The sequence below is a fragment of the Macaca nemestrina genome, chromosome 3 (assembly GCF_043159975.1).
Source record: "Macaca nemestrina isolate mMacNem1 chromosome 3, mMacNem.hap1, whole genome shotgun sequence".
NCBI classification, from domain to species: Eukaryota; Metazoa; Chordata; class Mammalia; order Primates; family Cercopithecidae; genus Macaca; species Macaca nemestrina.
The window spans coordinates 48,508,911-48,532,401 of record NC_092127.1 but is presented as its reverse complement, the minus strand read 5'-3'; the positions used below and the strand labels follow the sequence as shown (position 1 = coordinate 48,532,401).

Genomic DNA, 23,491 nt, shown 5'->3' with positions numbered 1-23,491 from the left:
CCAGGGAGGCCACGCAGGCATGCTCCACACACACAACCCAATCAAAAGCAGGCAGCCTAGTGACTCACCGGCAAGGCAGGATCCGGACAACGTCATTGGGCTTGTACCCTTCAATACAAACTGCACAGTTGTCAAAATCGGACTCTGTTTCCTGCAACAGAGGAAGCACAGATGAGCCTATTTTCTTAGCTTCATCTCTTGTGTAAATATCCAAGCCAAAACCCAAGGAGAGCTTGCCTGGAGCAAAGCTTTCGGTAGTGCTGGTGCCAGTTTTTAAATCAAATTTACCATCATTTGGACTAGTTTCCATTCCTTCCAACCTCTACTTTTTGTTTCTAGGTTCTGCTTCAAGTGCTTTTGTGAGGAAAACCATTTTCTAAAGTACATTACTAAAAATGCTATTAATTATAATTAGAGGCAACATATCTAAATTTTCAGGATGAGAAATAATACTTATGGTGAATCACCTGAATGATATTTAATCTATCCATTCTTCTGGAATCTAGTGTATAAAATAAATATTAACACAAAATGGTAGTTCCAATTTTTTTCAAGTATATAAACCTCTTTTGATGCCTCATAAGATAGTGCTATGTAATAGTCCTTGTACTTTTATTACTCTCTGATTGAGGGGAAATAACATACTGACTAAAATATACTTTAAATTTAGTAATGCCTTTAAATAAATTTTATCTTATAAGCCCAGTGGCGTTTTTATATACTTGAAAAATAATAGCACATAATTTGTGAGATAAATCAATTATTCAGAATAGAGACAATACCTGCTTATATGTGGAGTTGTAAATCCCTTACATTGCCCCAAGGAGCTCCAAACCCATGTATTGTAATCCATTGCTCTAACTTGGCCTAGGGAATAAGGAAGACCCTTAGAAGCCCGTACACCTGGGCAGGACTGCTTTGTTTTTCCTCCTCAAGATATACTATTGCTTCTGGCTTTATGATACCATTCTACAGTGAAGGAGACTATTGAAATGAATTCGGGGCTCTGTGTTTTGGTTTTTAAAAAATTTTTATAGAGACAGGGTCTTGCTGCATTGTCCAGGCTGGTCTTGAACTCCTGGCCTCAAGTGATCTACCTACCTTGGCCTCCCAAAGTGCTGGGATCATAGGCATGAGCCACACCACCTGTCAACCTTGGAGTTCTGAATACTGGATTTCAGAGGGATTGAATATACTTCCTGCATTTATACTGTAGACTTGAGTGGAGAACATAGCTCAGCACAGAAAGCTGTCTTGCTTGCAAAGATTCATGAAAAACTTTCTCAGGTCATAACATCAGGAACAACCATTTTGATTTTATCTTGTGGGACACTGGAATAAACTCATGAAATATTACTTGAATACTGAATATTGTTTCCTTTGTACTGGCTGCTAGAAAGCCCCAACTTAATTTTGAGACCCATTTCTATTACACATTTTAGATAATCCATTTGTGTACTAATTTCATTCTGGCTTCATCTATTTTTTTATACACTTATCAGTTTTTTTTTTTTTTTTTGGGACGGAGTCTCGCTCTGTCGCCCAGGCTGGAGTGCAGTGGCCAGATCTCAGCTCACTGCAAACTCTGCCTCCCAGGTTTATGCCATTCTCCTGCCTCAGCCTCCTGAGTAGCTGGGACTACAGGCACCCGCCACCGCGCCTGGCTAGTTTTTTTTGTAGTTTTTAGTAGAGACGGGGTTTCACCGTGTTAGCCAGGATGGTCTCCATCTCCTGACCTCGTGATCCGCCCGTCTCAGCCTCCCAAATTGCTGGGATTACAGGCTTGAGCCACCGCGCCCAGCCCTCATATTTTCTATACAACTATTTTATTATCATAGTATATGCATTTTATAAGAAACTTTAAATTATGTTTAATTAAGAAGAATATAATAACATATACTGATAGGACAACTGTTAGCATATATTTCCCTTTGCCATCCTTTCCTCTCTTCCACCCTGGCTGTAAGAAAAGTTAGAAGCTTTTTTGAATAGCTCCTCACCAAAAAGAAAAGAAGCTGTTACCTTGTCACCCTTCTTGATAGTCCTGACCTGGAGTTTGCTGATGGCTTTCTTTGCTGCATCCCCCAGTCGGCGCTGAAAAACCAAAACATGCTTGTTAATAATAAAGATCTGTAATTCTTGACTTCATTTCTGATGTTGTTTAATACACCAGGGCAGTTAGCTCTGAAATCATGCACATGTGGCATGAATGCAAACAATGATGACTAGAAAAGATGGGGTAGTGGCATTTGTGCAAGGGGGCTCTACCAGTTGAGGTCTATAAAAGAGTTATGCCATAGAGAGAAGTTCTTCATGCCTAGTGTTAAGCAAGTGGCATGTGACAAAGACCCTGCCCTATAGTTCTACAGTGCAGGTTATATGTGCATATACTAGCCAAAAAAAAAAAAAAAAAAAAAAAAAAGGAGTTTAGTAATTTGTCACTCTAGCCACTCAATTTGTGACACAGAGATAGTCAATCTGGAGCAGCTGGAATAAATTTCATCTCCTCTTTTTGATAATCAGGATTCATTGCTTGGATATTCCTTCCAATCTGCTCATTTAGGCATAACATTGGTTTAACTTTGGTCTGTTCTATTCCATCACGTTCTCACATGGCAATTTTACCTCCTTTATGCATGTTTAAGTGAGGGTGCATATAGAAAAATACATAAAACATAATGTTCAGTTTAGCAAATAATTATAAAGCAAACACCAGAGTAACCACAACGATCCATGTCAAGAAATAATATATCACTCTCTTCCCATTTTTGGCAGAGAAAATTACCATCTTAATGAGCCCTGCAATAATGCAATCAGAGGGTGATGAGGAAAACTGGGAGAAGGATAGGGTGGTGAGTAAATTAATCAGTCAAGAAAAAAAATTGTTCATGTGCATGTGAGTTTTCTACATGTTTTATCTTCTTAGGTATATCTATTTCTGGTCTGCAATAGATGTGTATCCGTAGTAGTAAAACATTAGAAGGACTAAGATTAAGAGGGTTAACATTTAAACACAGACTAATCATTTGCTTTCACTAATTTTGTTCCTTTTGGAAAAAGCACTCAAGCTTCTTGCTTTTCTTTAAAATAGTGAACGTATATTAGTGAACAGTTAATATATCCTAGGTGCCATATTAAAGCTATATATGCATTATCACCTTTGATATTATAATAACTATGAGAAAAACACTATTTAATAGAATTAACTGAGGCTTACAGAGCTTAAGTAAATTGTCCAATATCATAGAATTAGTGAAAGGTAAGTCAGAATCTGAATAAAATTAAGTTTGATTTTAAAATCAAAGCTCATCTATCACCCTCACCTTCATTTACAAAACCACCCGATCAACCAATCAGCCAGTCAGCCAACCATCTAACATCTGACCAGCCAGTCAGCCATCCATCCAACATCTGGCTAGCCAGCTAATCAGTCAACCAACCATCCAGTCAATCAGAATCACTAAGTGTTTACCATGTGGCACTTCTCTAAACACACAGCAGTTAAAGTAATTAGCAGAAAAGATGTTTTCCTTGTCAATTCATTTTTCTCTTTGATAGTTTGTCCTTCATGTCTAAAATAATACTGACATTTTTATCAGAAGGGTAAGTTTTGGCTGTTTCCTAAAAGGAGACCTATATCATTGAGATTTATGCAGAAGTCCATGAGTAGCTAGCAAACTAAGGCAGCAGGCAAAAATAGAAAGAGTCTTTAGTGATAAATACCAAGGAAAAACAGGAGACTGAGAGGAAAAGAACTGAACTGAGGTGAACTAAACATGATGGAACTTTCCTCTCCTCTTCTTCTGGTTCTTAGGTATTCATCCTTTAACTTCAGCTCAAATCATTTATTCAGGGAGCCCGAGCCCTTCCTAGATGTATCCAACAGGATCCCTCTCATCTAGACCCTGATAGCACTATACCTCTGCACTGTCACCTTTGAAATTTGAAATGTGTTTTTATGATCAATTACTGTTAGATTGTCCTCAGATAAGCTCCCTGAGGGCAGGCCTGTGCTTATTTTTTGCTTCACATTGTCCCCTACATCCCCAGCATATATAAATAGAAGAAAGCTGCCTTCAATAATAGGCAGTCAATCATTCAACATATATTTTTGATCTCTTATTCTGTGCCAAGTATAGCTTTGGGTTTAAAAAAATGGTAATGAAAACACATGCGTATGCATACACACACACACACACACACACACACACACGACACACTCCTATCAACTGTAGTTTAATTTATAATCTAGTGAAAACTCTAAATAATTAGTTAATAAAATCTTAAGCCAATAGTGGTTTTTGGTTTTTTGTTTTGTTGTGTTTTTTTTTTGCTTGGAAAACAACCTGAGAAATTTAGCCAGTTAACGGGAATATTTAGGGACAAACTGTAAGTGATACACGTTGTAAGGTAAGCAAACCTGTGGTCCTAGCTTGGCAAACCTAGCCAGTATCAACTGACAGCTGCTCTCCATTGAAGGACCCTGGGGCAAGGATTGAAAGGTATTGAGAAAGGGCTACTAGTTATTGGAAGTAAATGCCACAGACCTGTAGAATATTATATTTAGAATAAGAATCTGAACCCTAAACAGGCAACCTACAGAATGGGAGAAAATTTTTGCAATCTACTCATCTGACAAAGGGCTAATATCCAGAACCTACAAAGAACTCAAACAAATTTACAAGAAAAAAACAAACAACCCCATCAAAAAGTGGGCAAAGGATATGAACAGACATTTCTCAAAAGAAGACATTCATACAGCCAACAGACACATGAAAAAATGCTCATCATCACTGGCCATCAGAGAAATGCCACAATGAGATCAAAACCACAATGAGATACCATCTCACACCAGTTAGAATGGCGATCATTAAAAAGTCAGGAAACAACAGGTGCTGGAGAGGATGTGGAGAAATAGGAACACTTTTACACTGTTGGTGGGATTGTAAACTAGTTCAACCATTATGGAAAACAGTATGGCGATTCCTCAAGGATCTAGAACTAGAAGTACCATATGACCCAGCCATCCCATTACTGGGTATATACCCAAAGGATTATAAATCATGCTGCTATAAAGACACATGCACCCGTATGTTTATTGCGGCACTATTCACAATAGCAAAGACTTGGAATCAATCCAAATGTCCATCAGTGACAGACTGGATTAAGAAAATGTGGCACATATACACCATGGAATACTATGCAGCCATAAAAAGGATGAGTTTGTGTCCTTTGTAGGGACATGGATGAAGCTGGAAACCATCATTCTTAGCAAACTATCACAAGAACAGAAAACCAAACACCGCATGTTCTCACTCATAGGTGGGAACTGAACAATGAGATCACTTGGACTTGGGAAGGGGAACATCACACACCGGGGCCTATCATGGGGAGGGGGCAGCGGGGAGGGATTGCATTGGGAGTTATACCTGATGTAAATGACGAGTTGATGGGTGCTGACGAGTTGATGGTTGCAGCACACCAACATGGCACAAGTATACATATGTAACAAACCTGCACGTTATGCACATGTACCCTAGAACTCAAAGTATAATAATAATAATAATAATTAAAGAATCTGAACCCTAAAGAAACAAATACTGTTTTTCTTTTTCTGTAAAGAACTCAGATATTTTTGCAATTGTGTTTAACTGGCATTACATAATATTGCACCTAATTCAATCACTTAAAAAATTTTTTTGAAGACTAAACAGAGTAATTAAGTAGAAAAATATATTTTCATACAATGGTCATAGATTATACTCAAAGGGAACTTTTTTTTTTTTTGAGATGGAGTCTCATACCGTCACCCGGGCTGGAGTGCAGTGGTGCGATCTCGACTCACTGCAACCTCTGCCTCCCAGGTTCAAGTGATTCCCCTTGCCTCAGCCTCCCAAGTAGCTGGGATTACAGGTGCCTGCCACCATGCCTGGCTGATTTTTTTGTATTTTTAGTAGCGATGGGTTTCACTACGTTGGCCAGGCTGGTCTTGAGCTCCTGACCCCATGATCTGCCTGCCTCAGCCTTCCAAAGTGCTGGGATTACAGGCATGAGCCACCGCGCCCGGCCAGGGAGTCAACATTTTTAAAAAGCAGGTGAACTAGAAATAATGTTTTCAAAACTCAATTTCATTTAAAATAATGTTTTAGCAAATGAAATATGCTCTTCTTAAATGTGGGCATGTAGGGGAAGTTCAAAGACTGCATTAAACTTTGGCTGTGTATTTAACTTAACAGTTGGCTACATCTGAATAAAAATAGATGGCTTTTGAAAACATTCCCTCAATCTCTTCTAGAGAAAAAACCCTTTCCATGCCCTTTTAAAATAATGCAGGCTGCCTTTATTTTTTTAAAATGGCATGTCCTTTGAGGAAATGTAAAGCAAGCTGACGTTAAGGTAACAGGGATTTTGGCTAACAGTAAAGTTAATGGCTAGGGAATTAGAAAGACGAATTCCATTACTGGCATTTGTATGACTGGGCCCTGGAGAGGTTAAAGAAGTTCAGCAGAGGATTAAGTCATTTAGGAGACGGGCTTCCCAAATTAGCAGAATTAATAGATTGAGGGAAAGGGAGTAAAAGAGAAAGTACAGCCATACGTGGCTTAATGACAGGGCTACATTTTGAGAAATCCATTGTTAGGTGACTTCATCACTGTGTGAAATCATGGAAGATACTCACACAATCCTAGATGATACTGCCGGCTATATACATAGGCTCTATGGTCTAGCCTATTGCTCCCAGGCTACAAACCTGTACAGCACGACTGAATACTGTAGGCAGCTGTAACACAATGGTAAGGATCTGTGTATCTAAACATAGAAAAGATACAGTAAAAACAGGATATTATAATCTTACTGAACTACCATCGTACGTGTGGTCCATTTTTGACCAAAGTGTAGTTATGCAGTGCATGACTGTAATAAAGTCATCTTCAACTACAAGTCTATGAGGCCTTCCTCCTAGAAGCTCTGAGAAATCAAATGATTCACAAAGGTAGGAAGACATATTTTCCTTAATCATTCTAAAAAAGGGTATAATGGTATTCTCTTCCATTCCCTTTCCAGTGACATTCCTTGAGTCAAGCCTCATTCTGTATGTTATTGATAAACGATACACATATTTTCTCCTCTGCTGAGGAGGAAAAACATAGCATTTTGGCAGTGGCAGATAAAGGATATGAAAGTCTTCCCTGGCAAGGGCAGAACAGATGGTCCAGATACCTGAGGAAGGAAAATCAGCTTCTGAGATGTACATGATGATATGGGATCATGTAATAAAATATATTTTTTTTTCTGTAAGAGTTCTGGATTAACAAAATTAGGGAAAAAGCACCACAAAGTTTTGAAAAAATGCAATTTCCATATGCATGTAAACAAGTACTATCAGTATATGCATACTTATTTCTTTGTAGATGGCATGAAAATTACACACCTACAGAGAAGACCCCATTAAAAAAATTATACCAAGAAAAAAGTACCACTTTCAACATTTAAAAAAAAGTTTTCAATATTAAAAAAAAATCTTTCAATAATTTTCAAATGAGTGTTACTGGATTTCCAAAATGCGAATTAAAGAGATAAGTAAAAACATAAACATTTAATGAAATGGCCCAAATAAGGCTACTGTTGCTTTTGTAATTGATCTCTTCTGTCTTTGGGTTTTTGATTGCACCCAGTTTGAAGAGGGAAGGAAAACTACAGGCCCTGCTCAAACTGAATCTTGTACCTAGCCTGAATAGAGAATCTAATTGCAACTAGAAGTCTTTTACAAAACAGACTCTTCCCTTTGCCATTCTCAGAAATGCAGAGTAAAGTGCTGCTAATGGAGGACTCAGGGACCACTTCAGGTGGATTGAGGAACCATCTCAGGTTTGAGTCAGCCTTTTGTTTCAGGTAGGGATTCCACTCTCTTCTCTAGGGTGCTCCTATGAATTCTTTCTAATCTAACCAGACCCAAATCATACTTATTATTATTATTAATATTATTATTACTTTTGAGACACAGTTGTGTTCTGTCACCCAGCCTGGAGTGCAATGGCGTGAATCTCGGCTCACTGCAGCCTCTGCTTCCCGAGTTCAAGTGATTCTCGTGCCTCAGCCTCCTGAGTAGCTGGGACTACAGGTGTGTGCCACTGCACCCAGGTAATTATTGTATTTTCTGTAGAGACAGCGTTTTACCATGTTGGTCTTGAACTCCTGACCTCAGGTGATCTGCCTGCCTCGGCCTTCCAAAGTGCTGGGATTACTGGCGTGAGCCACTGGTGCCTGGCCAAAATCATGCTTCTTACTAAAGCTTGTTAGGTGTTAGGCCATTGTAATAATTAGGTTTCTCCATCTATTTGATCTAAACAAGCGTGAATATATTTACCAAGGTTACTGGTTTCTTGACAGTAGTGAAGATAAACTGTTATGCAAAATAAATACAGAGCCATGTATTAAAAGAATAAAGTCCTACATAAATTCTAACAAGAATGGTAAACAGCAGACTCCAGTTCAACCCGAGACACATAAATTAGTAATCTAAATATTTAAGAAACTGAGAAAAATAAGAAACTTTCCTCTTCCTCTGTTCTGTGTTATAAATAGAAATGCAGTGAAAGTGATAATACAAATTTGGAACATAAGGATTCCAAAACATAGCATCAAAACTGAGTTTATTTTCTTCCTATCTCATTTGATTGGATAATTCTGTAGCATATTTTATTTTTTCCAACAGCTGTATTTTATGATCATGTTCATTGTCATCATCACCAAGTGGATGATAACTAAGTGTTCTTAAGTTCTAGGTGAAGGGAGGCCACTGCCAAAGTAAACAGAATTGGTCCCAGTTGTGTAAAACCTACATGGTCATGAGTGACGCAAACATTTTCCTCATGCACTCTAATACATAATAATGATCCTTCCAGGACTGGCTGATATGATAGAAGTCATAGCACAGCCAGTCCAATAAATTTCCATGGTGTGGATCACCACTCCACAAATCTAGAAAAATAGATAAAATAATTTGACTATTTCGATAGCTGTGATGACCTCACAGAGTGATGCCATAAATCTGTTTGTGAACACACAATGTGAGGTAGAAACATCAGGGTTTGTTGTGGTTGTTGTTGTTGTTGGAGGTGTTGTAGAGCAGAAAATAATGGTTTCAAAGTTAGAAGACCCAGCTCTTTATCCTATTTTTGTCACTAGTTAACTGTGTGACTTTGGCCAAGTCACTTAAACATTTGTGGCCTTCCGTCCCCTTACTAATAACATAAGGTATGTAAAGTAATGTCATCTCTAGCTTTACCAGCTCATGATTTTCATCCATGCACAAAAGAATAGGGAGGCAACATGCTTTGAGACCTGAATAATCCAAAAAAAGCAAATCAAGGGCTAATTACCTCACTGAAGACTGCATGGATACGACACGCGCTTTTGCCTTTCTGTTTCCCTGAGGGCTTTCTAGTTTCTTCTAGAGCAGTTTCAGGGACAATTTTAGTCCTCACTCTTTAGGAGACAGAAGCATCTCTGCCTGGACTCTCCCTTGGTGGCTGAGACTTGGCAAACTCCTTTCCTTTCTGTTTTTCTTTGTGAAGTTCATGTTTATTTTAAATTTCATTACTTCTTTTATTCCAACGCAGTTTAAGTATCAATATGCAAGGCGTGCAAAAGAAATCAAAGGCACACGGGCCATGTACATGTAAATAATAGGAAAAATTATTCTCAGGAAGAGAGAAATCTTTCAGGAAAACTTTGCTGAATGTCATTACCAGGCCTCAAATAAAAATAAAGCAAATCAAAACAGATCTGGTTTCCTTGGATTAGCCTCAAAGGCAATATTGTTTATGAAAACCAAAAAAGATCCCTACTTAGTTTATCTGATCTGTCCATATTTGAATAAGCTACCATTTATTAGGAGTTTTGTGTTTTTCAAGTCACAGATCCAGTCCTTGTGTCTGAGATGAGATGTCCTAGCAGATAGTGAGACAATATTCCAACATCACAGAAGACAGGGATACCCACCATGGCCATGGCAGGAACACCGCTTGCTGTTTGCCTTGCCATCCTGCAGGGTTTTCATAAGTAGGGTAAGAATCAGTGAATGGCAGCAGAAGTGGCACCTCTAGGGAATGAGGGGATCCTTGGCCTTCTGGTAGGGAGAGGAGAACTGTCCATAGTGTACACTGGTATTCAGGATCAGGAGTCTGTCATGAATCTGGCCTCCCAACTCAAAGGTCAAGAAGAGGTCACAAGATCGTAGGTCATTAGATGGGCAGAATGGAGATGAATCCTTAGCATTCTCTGGGAAGCCCCTTAAGGTGAGGAGTCTTAAACTAGACACAGCCAACTTTCTGTATGGCAGATTCGACCAATAATGGATTAAACACATTTGGGGGAAAAAACCAAAAAAAGATAACAATACAACAAAATAATACAAATAAAAAACACAGCATAACCACTATTTACATAGTGTTTACATTAGGTACTAGAAGTAATTAGGTAATATAAGTAAATAAGAGATGATTTAAAGTATATGGGAGGATGTGTTATATGCAAATAATATGCCATTTCATATAAGGGACTGTGGACTTTGGTATCCATGGGTAGGAGGGGGGTCCTGGACCAATTCCTCATGGATGCTGAGGGATAACTTTATTAGGAAGGACTTAACATGACAGCCTTGCTTCTAAAGCCGGAAAGGGCTGGCGCTCAGTATTGAATGATCAGGAGTTGCTCATTTTACAGCTATGACTGAGGCAAAGACTGGCAACCTGTCCCATGGGTTAGGTCTCTGCACCTCAATGCCATTGAGGTGGCTTCATCTGGTGGAAAACACTTTGACTTGCAATCATCAATCTGGCTGCATGCCCTTGAAAAGAAAATCACTTTACATTTCTCTCTCCCAAATTCATTCTATTGACTGTTCTTTTAACTTCTAAAAACTATAATTCTAGGATCAGGCAATCAGCATTCTCAAATACTTGAGTGAAATTACAGCCAGGTGTCTTCTGCCTCCCAGTTCCCATGACTGTGGTTTCCTCTCTGCAACCCTCTGGCACATGGGTTCTCAGGGCTGACCTGAGAGGTGTCCAGTCTACACGGTGTAGAAGTCCACACACTGGTGGCATCGATGGGCTATTTTCTTAAAGTACTCATCCAGGGGCATGATCAGGGCTGGTGAGGAGAGAGAGATCTGTCATGGTATTTAAAAGTCATCATGACATGTGTTAAATGGCCAGTAAAATATTTTTTTCTAATCATTATTGGGCCTTTCCTTCTTTGACAAGTGGGTTGTGGTTTGCAACTTCTCTTTCCATGCCATCAGGGCTTCTACCTGCTCTTTTAACAGGTAGAGAGTCTGATATAAAAGGTTTCCTTCACCTGAGAACCATTCCCTCAGCTTCCTCTCCCAACCTGGCCTGCTTTGTTCTGCCTTGCTCGACCACTGTTCCCATTTTATGATAAATCTGGCTCCGAACTCCACATGGTCCTATGCACTTAATACCCTGGGTTGTCCTCTTGCCTTATAACCCTGGCCTGCCCAAGACTCTGATTCTACTTTGCACCAAAACCATTGTTAGATATAACTTTTATGTGGTCCCAGCTCCTAAAACCCCAACCTTGACCCCCATCTAGCTGCCTGGGGGTGTGACGTTTATGTCGGATTATGTTAAAGAGTATTGTGGGCTTGGTTAGAGATAAGATTCCACTGGGCTGGAATATGACATCAGGAAATTAGCTCCCTAAATGTGCTGTGTGTGCTCTGAGTAGAGCTGCATCCTAATCCACATGCTCTTAAGTGTCACAGTGCTTGAATGGGAATGAGGAGTCCATTCACCTCCCTGAGCTCTGTGCAGAGAGAGCTTGAAATAATCAGTCACTGGACTCAGGCACATATAGGCCATCTGACAGACCAAGGTCTCCAAAGGAAAATGGTCTCAAGAAAAGATGATGGGGCTACCAGGAGAAACAAGCATCGCGAGTGAAGAGGATGGCTGTGGAACAGTTAACCTTGACCAGGGAAGCAATGGCTCCACATGGCGTGTGAGGCTGTCCTTGGCCTCTGCAAATCAGCCTCCTTGTTTCACTTCCCTCAGAGTGTCATTGTGCACTGCGAAGGCAAGGTGTAACGCAAGGAGAGAAAAATTTCAGACCGTGGTAAGAATTGGGAAGAAAGGAAACTAACATAAAATGATGATTGTAGGAGACAGGCTGGGGTAAAGGTGAGGCTGTATTAGAGTATCTCAGGCTCAGGCTCCAGAGGTCTTCTGCAATACCCTCTCCCCAAGTGAGCTCCTCCTGTCCTGACAATTTAAATGTCATCTGTATTCTGATGACCCCCACATTAGTACCCCTATCCCTGTCTTCTTTCCTGAGCTCCAGACTTACACATCAAAATACCTACCTGGCATCTCTGCTTCAATATCCAAAAGGCTTCTAAATTTAGCATTGTCAAATCCAAATTCTTGATACTCTAGCCCTTTGGATCTCTACTTTTTCCATCTTTCCTGTTCTAGTAAACACCATGAGAGTTGACCTAAATGTGTCCTTGATTCTTTTCTTGATTCCTTTCTTTCTCTCACACATATGGTAACCATAGAACTTATCATCCAAACTGGAACAATTCTGAGAGTAAATTGGGGAGCTATTAATGATTCGGCTGTGTGATACTGTGATATATAATAAGGACTATCTATATTTTGATCTTCATCCCAGCTCCCAGCTAGAACTCCTAAAATCCTTGTAATTTCCTAAGTGATGAGAGTGATAAAGGTGAAAGGGCAGTTTTTGTAATTCATAAGAAATCCTTTTCAACCACACCTGAGTTTATGTTAATGAGGTAACTTTGGAACGTTCCTAAGAAAAAGGTCTGGATGCTTTGGGAACCAATCTTGTGATTAGAGGGTTGGAATTTTCAGATTCCCTCACTCCTAACCCTGCCCTTAGGAGGGAAGAGGGGCTGAAGGCTGAGTTGATCACCAATGGCCAATAATTTAATCAGTCATGCCTACATGATGAAACCTCAATAAAAACCCCAAAGGATAGGGTTCAGAGAGCTTTTCCCTGACTCTGGGGTAAAGATGGAAGATTGCATTTGGTTTCAAATTGTGTCAATAGAGCTAAAAAGGTCATCTGAAGACTAAACTATATGTGAGGTATGTAAGAATTGAGCTATTTACTATTTGTATGGTAGTGAGGGTAAGGTGGGGAATATATTTTCCAAGCACGCTTTATCCAATAAACGTGACCCATTTACCAACCCTCTAATAATATGTCATGAATATTTTCTCATTCAATCCTCACATCAAGTCTATGGGGCTGGCCTTACATGTGGGGAAGCCTGGGCATAGACAAGTGAAGTAACTTGTGAAAAGTCACACCACTAGGAATTATTAGAGCAAAGATTTGAATTGAGACCCATCTGACTGCAAAGTTGGTATCTTTAGCTATTGCCCTATACCAGATTTAACTTGGTTAAATCTTTAAGAAACATGGTATACCAGCCAAATCTTCCTCTCCACTTTTAGTTGTAGCCCTTATTCTCCATGTTACCATCTAAAAGACCTTGCTGGGAGGCTTCTACTGTGAAGAACTTTAGCAAATATTACTTCATGGGAAACTGCATTGAAATGATCTTCTCCAGGTAGATGTGACATGAAACTGGCCATGATTATGTAAGATGCTGGTGGCTTTCTTTTAATTGTGATCTGCACAAAGCCAAGCAGAGACTCAGGTGCTCATCTGGCTAATTCAAGGTCAGTCTCTCTTTCATATACCGGAATAGTTGGATACTTCGACAATGTAAAATAAACGCCTTTGATGTTCCATTTCAGGCTGTGAGCCTTCATCTAACCTGAAAGTCACTCCTTCTGAAGGCCAATAATGCTTTAATAAAAATAAATGGTTTAAGTTAACCTGATGCTTATTATAGCTATGGCCTGCACAGCTATAACTTTTTGTTGAATGGAGTGGAATACTGACCATTAAAGGAGAAATATTTTTCTAAGGGAAATTAAATGTTATTCCACCCATCAAAGGGCTAAAGTATAGTGTCCATTTGATCAGGAAGGAGTGTTAACTTTTAACATGATCACAATTCACCGAGTGACCCTATGGTAGCATCCTACAATTCAAGGAACGTTAATAAAATGGGAGGATAATAAAAATTTAAACCCCATGAACCACTTTCATACCATTACCTTTCAATTTGTTTTTCATATACCTCACAGTATGCATGTGTCTGGATACACATGCAAGCTAGATCTACCTGCACACAGTAACATAATGATTGAAGTCATTACTCAACTAATTCAAGCTTAATATTTCACCCATATCTTTACTGCCTAATAATTACTCCAATTATCTACAGGACCAAAAATACAGGGATGCCATTTCTAATATCATTGTCTGATTAACATCTCTCTCTCTCTCTCTCTCTCTACACACACACACACACACACACACACACACACATGCGTATATATGAATACATATGAAGAACACATATAGTTTACATTTTTATTGTGTTTAGATAATGATTATACCGTTTTCTAAGAAGAGTTTGCAAACTTTTCTCCATTTTCTTCATTCTACAGCTGTGGTTTCCAACATAGTAGTCACTAGCCATGTGTGGCTATTTAAGTTAATTGTAACAAAATAAAATTTAAAATTCTGTTCCTCAGTTACTAGCCACATTTCATGTGGCCGCCATATGGCAGTGCATATGCGCATATATAGGACATATAGATACACACACAAATAATGAAAATGACATATATGATATATATGTTTTATGTATATAACACATACACACATATAAGTTTCTCATATATAACCTATATGAACCAACTGAAGCATGTTAGTTCTACATCTCATTTTCATTGCCTTGTGTTTGGGATTCCATCCATTTAAATTCCAGAATACTTAATGAAAGTGGCAAAATTGAATTTGTAAGCAGTCATCAAAGAATCTATATGATAGTAATAAAGGATACCATTCATTGAGTGCTGATTGAATGATTAGTGCCAGGCTCAGTAGCTTTAAAAGTAATACATATTAATCCATTTAATCCTCACTGTGACCATAATAGAAAGGTATATTCCATTTAGTTTAGAAAAACAATGAATAAAGAAATTAAGTTTCCCATTTTGTGTAAGCAGTGGAACTTCATTACTATGTAGCCATAAAAATCATGTTTTTGAAAATTATTTAATGATAGAGGGATATACTCACTATTCAATAAAAGGCAGAACATAAAACATATATGGATATGTTTGTGTCTCCTGCATATCTAGATATACACGTAATGAAAATGCACTCACTATATATAGAGAGAATTAAAAATACCTGAAAGGTAATATACTCACATATTAACAATTTTGTGGGGTAGTGGATAACTTGTCTTTTTCACGGTTTCTCTATGATTGTTAAATTTATTGAAGTAAGCATGTATCATTTTGAGACTCAGATAAAAGCAATAAAAATGTTTTCAAAAATTGTCCCAGAAGCTACAGAAAATTTAAGCAGAGAAATTGTGATAACATTAACAGAAAAAGAACAGTTGTCTCCTAAAACATTCACGAACTTAGACCTCAGTAACTTACAGAAAATTTCTACCAATACTTTAAGAATCAGCTAATTCCAGTGCTATTTAAAATGCTTGAGTGCAGTGTTACCAGTAAGAATTTCTGCAATGATAAAAAGGTCCTATACATGCACTGCCATATGGTGGCCACATGAAATGTGGCTAGTAACTGAGGAACAGAATTTTAAAGTTTATTTCATTACAATTAATTTAAATGTAAATAGCCACACATGGCTAGTGACTACCATGTTGGACACCACAGTTCTAAATTACAGAAAATGGAGAAAAGTTTGTAAATTCTTCTTAGAAGACAGTATAATCATTAAACATAATAAAAATGTAAACTATGAACAGATTTCATATATGAATATAAAGGCAAAAAATAATATAATAAACACTAGCAAATATAATCTCAAAAACATTAGAGGAATAGTATATAGTAGAAATTCAGGATTGATCATAATGGAAATCCATTAATATCATCCATTTATTTGAATAGATCTAAAGAGAAAACTTAGACTATGGCCATTGGAAAGGCATTTGCTAAAATCAAACATCCATTCTTGATTACAAAATTCTTAGTAAGATAGAACTAAGTTGATACTTCTGACATTATATATTTTATAACATGATAAACTATATATCTCAACCTAGAAGACTACATGGGAAAATAAGAAAATGAAGAAATGACAAAAACAATCCCATTAAATTGAGGAAGTTCCCATTAAATACACAATGAAGAGAAATATGTTCACTGTAACCATGATTACTTTAGATTATTCTGGAGATTCCAATCAATGAAATTAGATAACAGAAAAAACAGGATGTCTAGCATTTGAAAGCGGTAAGTTACCCCTGATTGTGGGCATTATTAATATAGTTCTGCAACACTAATATAAATAATCACAAATACTACGAAGTAGCGGTTAAGGGCATGGACTCTGGAGTCCTGCTGCTAGTTCAATTGCTGGCTCTATTAGTAACCAGCTATGTGACCTTGGGCAAATTACTTAAACTCTCTGTGCTTACTTCCAATGCCGTAAAATGAGGACAATAAAGTTATTTATTATGGGGCTACTATCTATTAAGGCGAAAGTAGGTAAATAGAGCAAGAGAGCTCTTAGGACATGCCTGCAGCATATAATAAATGCTATACATTATTATAATTAGGGTTATAACAAGGAGGCTATTAATAATATACAAAATATACAACAATCCAAAGTTTCCAATATGAAAAAATGAATTTAAATTATAATAGTAACATAATGATTAAATACCTAAAACTAAACTGAAGAAAACTGTACAAGATTAATAAATACTGAAAAATGCTACTGGGAATAAAAAGAAGAGTTGAATAAGGGGAAAACATATTATATTTGAATAGGAAGATTCAACATCATAAAGTTACAAATTTCCCCTAAATTATCCTATAAGTTTAGAAACTCATATAATGATTCTAAATTCATACAAAAACAAACATGAAAAGAATAAAAATAGAGCAATAAAGAAAACAGCATGAACAGCCGTGAGACATTATAACTCTAGAGTACTAATACAAGATGGTGCTGCAGTATGAATAGAGACCTAGATTCATGGTACAGTTTAGAGAGCATGGAAATAGAAGCAAGTACATATGGGTATTTAATAGATGTGAAATGGGGATACTGCATATGAGAGGGGGAAAGATTAATTATTCAATAAATGCCAGTTACAAAAACGATAGGCCATCTGAAAAAAATAATGTCGGCTCTCTACTTCATTCTTTACACTGAAATAAGTTCTCTACAGATTAAAGATTTAATGACAAAAAAAATTTAAAAAATAGAGGCTGAAAACATGAATGCTTTTCAGTAGTCTTGGTCTATAGAAAATCTTATTATGGAAATACTAAAACCACTATGAGATCACACCTCACACCTGTTAGGATTGCTATCATCCAAAAAACAAGAGCTAACAAGTGTTGGTGAGGGTATGGAGAAAAAGGAATCCTAGTACACTGTTGGTGGGAATGTAGGTGGGAGCAGCCATTAGGGAAAACAGTATGGAGGTTCCTAAAGAAATAAAAAACAGAACTGTCATTTAAGATTCACCAATCCAGGCCGGGCGCGGTGGCTCAAGCCTGTAATCCCAGCACTTTGGGAGGCCCAGACGGGCGGATCACGAGGTCAGGAGATTGAGACCATCCTGGCTAATACGGTGAAACCCCGTCTCTACTAAAAAATACAAAAAAAACTAGCCAGGCGAGGTGGCGGGCGCCTGTAGTCCCACCTACTTGGGAGGCTGAGGCAGGAGAATGGCGTAAACCCAGGAGGCGGAGCTTGCAGTGAGCTGAGATCCGGCCACTGCACTCCAGCCTGGGCGACAGAGCGAGACTCCGTCTCAAAAAAAAAAAAAAAAAAGATTCACCAATCCCTCTTCTGGGTATATACCCGAGGGAGATAAAATCACCACCTTGGAGAGAGATCTGCACTCCCATGTTAATTGTGGCATTACTCACGATAGCCAAGTTAGGGAAGCATCCTAAGTGTCCATATGTCCAGTGAAGGATGAACGGATAAAGAAAATGTATATACATACACATATACAATGGATTATTAGTGTTTATCCTCAACAAGGGACATCCTGACATTTGCCACAACATGGATGGGCCTGGAGGACATCATGTTAAGTAAAATAAGCCAGACACAGAAAGAAAAATACTGAATGATCTCACCTATATATTCAACCTAATTTTTAAGAAAGGTCAAATGTCCAGAGATAGAAAATGAACCAGTGGTTACTGGGCGGGGGGAGTAGAGAGAAAATGGGGAAATGTAGGTCAAAGGATACAAAGTAGCGGAATGTATGATGAGCAAGTCTAGAGATCTAATGTACAATGACTACAGCTAAAAAATTGTATTAGAAATTTCTATTAAATAAGTAGATTTTACCTGCTCTTGTCATCAAAAAACTATGTGAGACAACAGATATGTCAATTTGCTTTACTATATTAACCATTTTACTGTCTGTATGACTCCCCAAACATCATGTGGTAAACTTCAACTATGCACAATAAAATTTATTTTTTTAAAAAAAGATTAATACACCAGGTGTAGTGGCTCACACCTGTAATCCCAGCACTTTGGGAGGCTGAGGTAGGAAGATCACTTGAGGTCAGGAGTTTGAGACTAGCCTGGCCAACATAGTGAAAACCCACCTCTACTGAAAAAACAAAAATTAGCCAGGCATGGTGGCGTACACCTGTAATCCTAACTGCTTGGGAGGCTAAGGCACGAGAATCTCTTGAACCCAGGAGGCGAAGGTTGCAGTGAGCCAAGATCGTGCCACTGGACTCCAGCCTGGGTGACAGAGTGAGTGAGACTCCATCTCAAGAAAAAAAAATAATAAATGTAGCTCTGTAAAAACCAAAAATTTCTGCATGGCAAGAAGCACCACAGATAAAATAAAAGGCAATGACAAGCTGAGGGATGGGGAGGTGAATACTATCCTACAAAAAATGGTTAATTTCCTTGACTAATAAAGAGTTTATACACATTAATAACAAAATGACAACTCAATTGAAAAGAAGTCAAATAATAAAAGTAGACATTTCACCAAAAATATTCACTTTTTCTATTGTACTTGAAAAGATGTTCAATGTTACTTGTAATAAGAAAAATGTGGTACAATTTTTAACCTACCAAATCAGTAACAACAAAAAAAGCTATAACATTCTTTTGGTCAGGATATGGGGAAGCAGTAATTTTCATATACAGTTGGTTAAAGTGTAAATTGATTCAACATTTTTTGGCAGACCATGTGGCAGTATCTATCATAGTCCAAAATGTATATGCCATTGCCCTAGCAACTAAACTTCCAGGATTTTACCTTGTAGATATACTTAGAAATGTACGAAGTGTCATGTGTACGTGTTTTCTTAAGAAGAGAAAACATGTCCATTAATAGGTGCTGGTTAAATAGATGTGACACATACAATGGAATGCTATGCAGTCATTAGAAATGAGAAGGAAGCTTGGCTTATGTATAGATGTGAATTAATCTGCAAGATGAAGTGAGAGAGAAGGGGTGCTATCATTTGTTGTTGTTGTTTTTATAAAATATATGGGCATGTGTGTTTATAAGTGCATAGAAAATTCCTGGAAGATACTCCAGGGAGAGGAACTGGGTAGCTGAGAGACACACATGGGAAGGCAATTACTTTTCATTATATGCCATGTGATACTTTTTTGCATTTTGTACCATGGGTATACATGATATGTTTAATTGCTATTTAAAATAGGTTTTAGTTTTTATCTCTTTTTTTTCCTTCGGTTCACAAGGAGGAAATCTTGGCTCTTTCCAAATTATCTTCACACTATTAGCGCTTCCTTTTGTTCCCTTCATTATGTGCATAAATAAATGTCAAAAACATAAGCAATGGGAATGTGGGACAAATCACCTCCATTTTACACAAAAATACAGTAAAACATCAAAATAGGTATATTTGGATAATATCTGAAAAATGATACAGCAAATGTTAACAGTGTATATCGTGAGTGGGGGTGTTTTGGTTTTGGCTTGGTATTTTCTGTCATGTTCAAAGTTGTTTATACAATCATATATAACATTTTTGTAACGATTTTTAAAAGTTTTTTTTAACTTTTTGCTACTCACCTGGTTCCTATCCCTGGCATTTGCATATCGAAACCTCTGGATGTAATAAAAGACGAGCCATGCGAGGGAAATGATCATCAGGACAATGAAGGAGATGGAGACAAACACAACCGAAGTGCGGCTCACATATTTCTGCAAGTTCCGGGTTCCGATGGTGATGTACATGGTCACGGTGATGTTTCTTTCCAGCAGGCTTACTATCTCCTTCCCTTTTGGCTCAGGAATCATTATGGCCACGATGTCTTCTACACCTGTGGCGAGAGGGGCAGGAAGCGGCAATAAAGGTTAGGACATAAGATGCGGGGGATCCCAGTGAGATGTGTGGACACAGTCACATGAAACCAAATAAGGACAGTACTTTTGAGAATTCTGTGCTGAGCTAAGAAGATCTAATAGTTAGAAACCAAGTCAAATTTTCTCTTTCTTCAGTTACGTAGCTTTCTTCAGCTGCTGTTTTATATGTGAAAAAAGAACCTAAAATGAATTCATGATGATTTTAGTACCAGTGAAGTCATAATCATGCTATGCCCTTTTCAACTCTCCAAAGCATTGACCCCAGGTCTGGTAAAGAAAGGTGGACCCTTCCCAACCAGCCCAGTTCTATGTTGCACTCCACAGATTCCCTGAGGATGGGAACGGGACTTTGCATTTCATGACAAAAGGGTAAAGTGTCCTGCATTATGCCACCTGAGATGAGAGCTCTCTTTTCCCCACACTATGAATATTCAACTATAGATCTCTCTATAATATTTCTGAGGTAATTTTCTCCTATAGTGAGTACCCAAGCAACCAAAAGAGAATATTTCTTAAGGAGCTCTAATATGATTTGCCAACATGAAATTATGGTCCCAGAACTACTTTCTGCTTATTTTACCTAATTCAATGGAAACAGCATGTTTCCACTGAACGGTGTACCAAGTAAAGAGAAGTGTGGTACAATGTTTCCATTGAACCACAAGCCACATACCAAGCAAAGAGAAGGTGGAAGCAGTACAGATAATTCCAGGATTGTTTCACTTCCACTCAGATACTCCCACCATGGCTGCCTCAGTTATTAGACAGCTTGGAGCAAAAGCGCCATTTTTTTCTTGGGCCACTTTTATATATATGGGTCATTGTCCTTACACATCATGACACTGTGTGAAGTGAAGCCTCTTGGGGAGGAGTTCTGGGGTCCCTACAACAGGTTCTTCAGTAATATCATACTGAACTGGGTTCATTTGAATCTCGTATGATATTATTATCATATTAATTTCATTAGGGTATGTTCTCAGGAATCACCCCAATTCAAATCTAGGGAGAAAGATGCAAGATGATTAGGGTACAGAGGTCTCACATCCACGTGGAAATATCCCATTACCTGGAGTGACTACAAATTAAAGGGAGGAAATTTGCAACAGGCATGTTGTAGATTAAGGGCAAAATTAAACTCCACTACAGCTGCTTAACACTGGCTGTATTCACATGTTGAGGTCAGTTAGATGGAACTACCAGGTTACATTTGCTCAGGCTGTTGCAAGTTTCTTAGAATGTTACTTAGGGCTTTCCTTTGACCTTGATCTCCGTGCAGGTTTTCAATCTTAAATTCCTTGATGGTGTTTCACTTAGGCTGAACAAATACTTTAAAACTACATATTAAAGTGTCTGTGTATGCTATATCAATTATATATTTAAAAAATTTCTAAAACTTTTGCAAATCCAATTGTAAAATCATAAAGCCACAGCGTGGGTCTGGTTGTTATTTCTGGGAATAACTGAAACTGGTGGCTCGATTTTCAACTCTGAAGAATTTACTGGCAATTTTGACGCACCTTTCCTTTTCATTTTTACTTTGGTTTATGGCTGCATGTGGTCTGAGGCTGTGTGGGGGATTAAGGCTGCTGACTGGTTTTGTCTCTAAAGAAGCATGATCTTTGTATATTGAACTAATCTGGCCTAGTGAGGCTCATCCTGGTGCTGCAGCTATTTAGAGTCACTGAAGTAATGGTAGAATAATAATCTCTCATTTCATTTATTCCCTTATTTATATTATTTTGGCATGTTTACTTACAGCTCTAGAAGTACTTTTTTTTTTCTCGGGATGGGATCTTGGGGTTATTTATGAGGCTTTGGATGTTCAGAAATGTGCAAGTTTTACATTCTTTTTTTTTTTTTTTTTTTTTTTTTGAGACAGAATCTTGCTCTGTCACCCAGGCTGGAGTGCAGAGGCATGATCTTGGCTTACTGCAACCTCTGCCTCCCAGATTGAAGTAATTCTTAGAGGCCTCAGCCTCCCAAGTAGCTGGGACCACAGGCATACGCCATCATGCCTGGTTAATTTTTGTATTTTCAGTAGAGACAGAGTTTCACCATACTGGCCAGGCTGATCTTGAACTTCTGAGCTCAAGTGATCCGCCTGCCTTGGCTTCCCCAGGTGCTGGGATAACAGGCCTGAGCCACCACGCCCAGACTTACATTTTTTAGTAGTCAGATTTCACTAATATATTCCTTTATGGCTTCCAGTTTTGATACTCTTTAGAAAACTCTTTTCCACCCAAGATTAAAGAAATACTCATCTAAAATACCTTCTCAAAACCTTATTATAGCTTTACTTTTTGCATTTAAGTCTTGAACAATCTGCGATTCAGTAACAATATTTATTGAATTCTTACCATGTGATAAGCAGAAAGAAGGAAGATTAGGATGCAATTTTTTCCTTTAAATTGTCAGATATATTCGGGTCAATTTTGCACTTTTTTGCTCTTGCTGTGAGGTTGACCTATGTTTTGCTGAACCTGTAGCAGGCTGTTTTAGTTGTATAGCTTTAACATATTTACTATCTGGTAGCCTAATTCTTCCTTCACTATTTCCCTCCCTACAATATTCCCATTAATTACTTATACTTAGGAAACTAGAGTCTAACAGAGTTGGCTTCTGGACATGGACAGCTTGTTTTAAACCCCAGTTCAGCACTTTAAAAATAGGCAACCAAATTTTGAATCTCCAAAAAGCTTTAAACTACTCATCATCCATTTTCAGGGACTTCAGAAAACATTTTCTCTTCCTGTAGGGTAAAGTATAATTAACTATTTTAAAGCATTTATTTTAAACTTCAGTGCTTAGTTACACTGCTTGTGTTGTCCGTGCCACTGTTGTGCCCTCATGACATATAACATCTACTCAGAAAGACAAGCAGTACAAATGGCAGTGAGGAGGGCCTCTTCATCCGAACTTCAACCTTATTCATTTTCAGTATTCATAATACATTTCTAGAGTTCATCTCGGTAAAAA

The 23,491-nt window shown here is 38.1% G+C and overlaps 1 protein-coding gene across 1 annotated transcript in view; it reads right to left on the bottom strand.

Annotated features, from left to right (window-relative positions):
- The window catches only part of LOC105493288 (ring finger protein 150), a 287,223-nt gene that overhangs the window by 81,579 nt on the left and 182,153 nt on the right, over positions 1 to 23,491 (bottom strand). The window contains exons 2-4 of the mRNA XM_011760826.2: positions 20,222 to 20,472; positions 2,023 to 2,094; positions 69 to 151 (exon numbers count right to left, since the gene is read on the bottom strand). Coding sequence (XP_011759128.1) covers positions 69 to 151; positions 2,023 to 2,094; positions 20,222 to 20,472 — 406 coding nt within the window. The remainder of the gene's footprint in view (positions 1 to 68; positions 152 to 2,022; positions 2,095 to 20,221; positions 20,473 to 23,491) is intronic.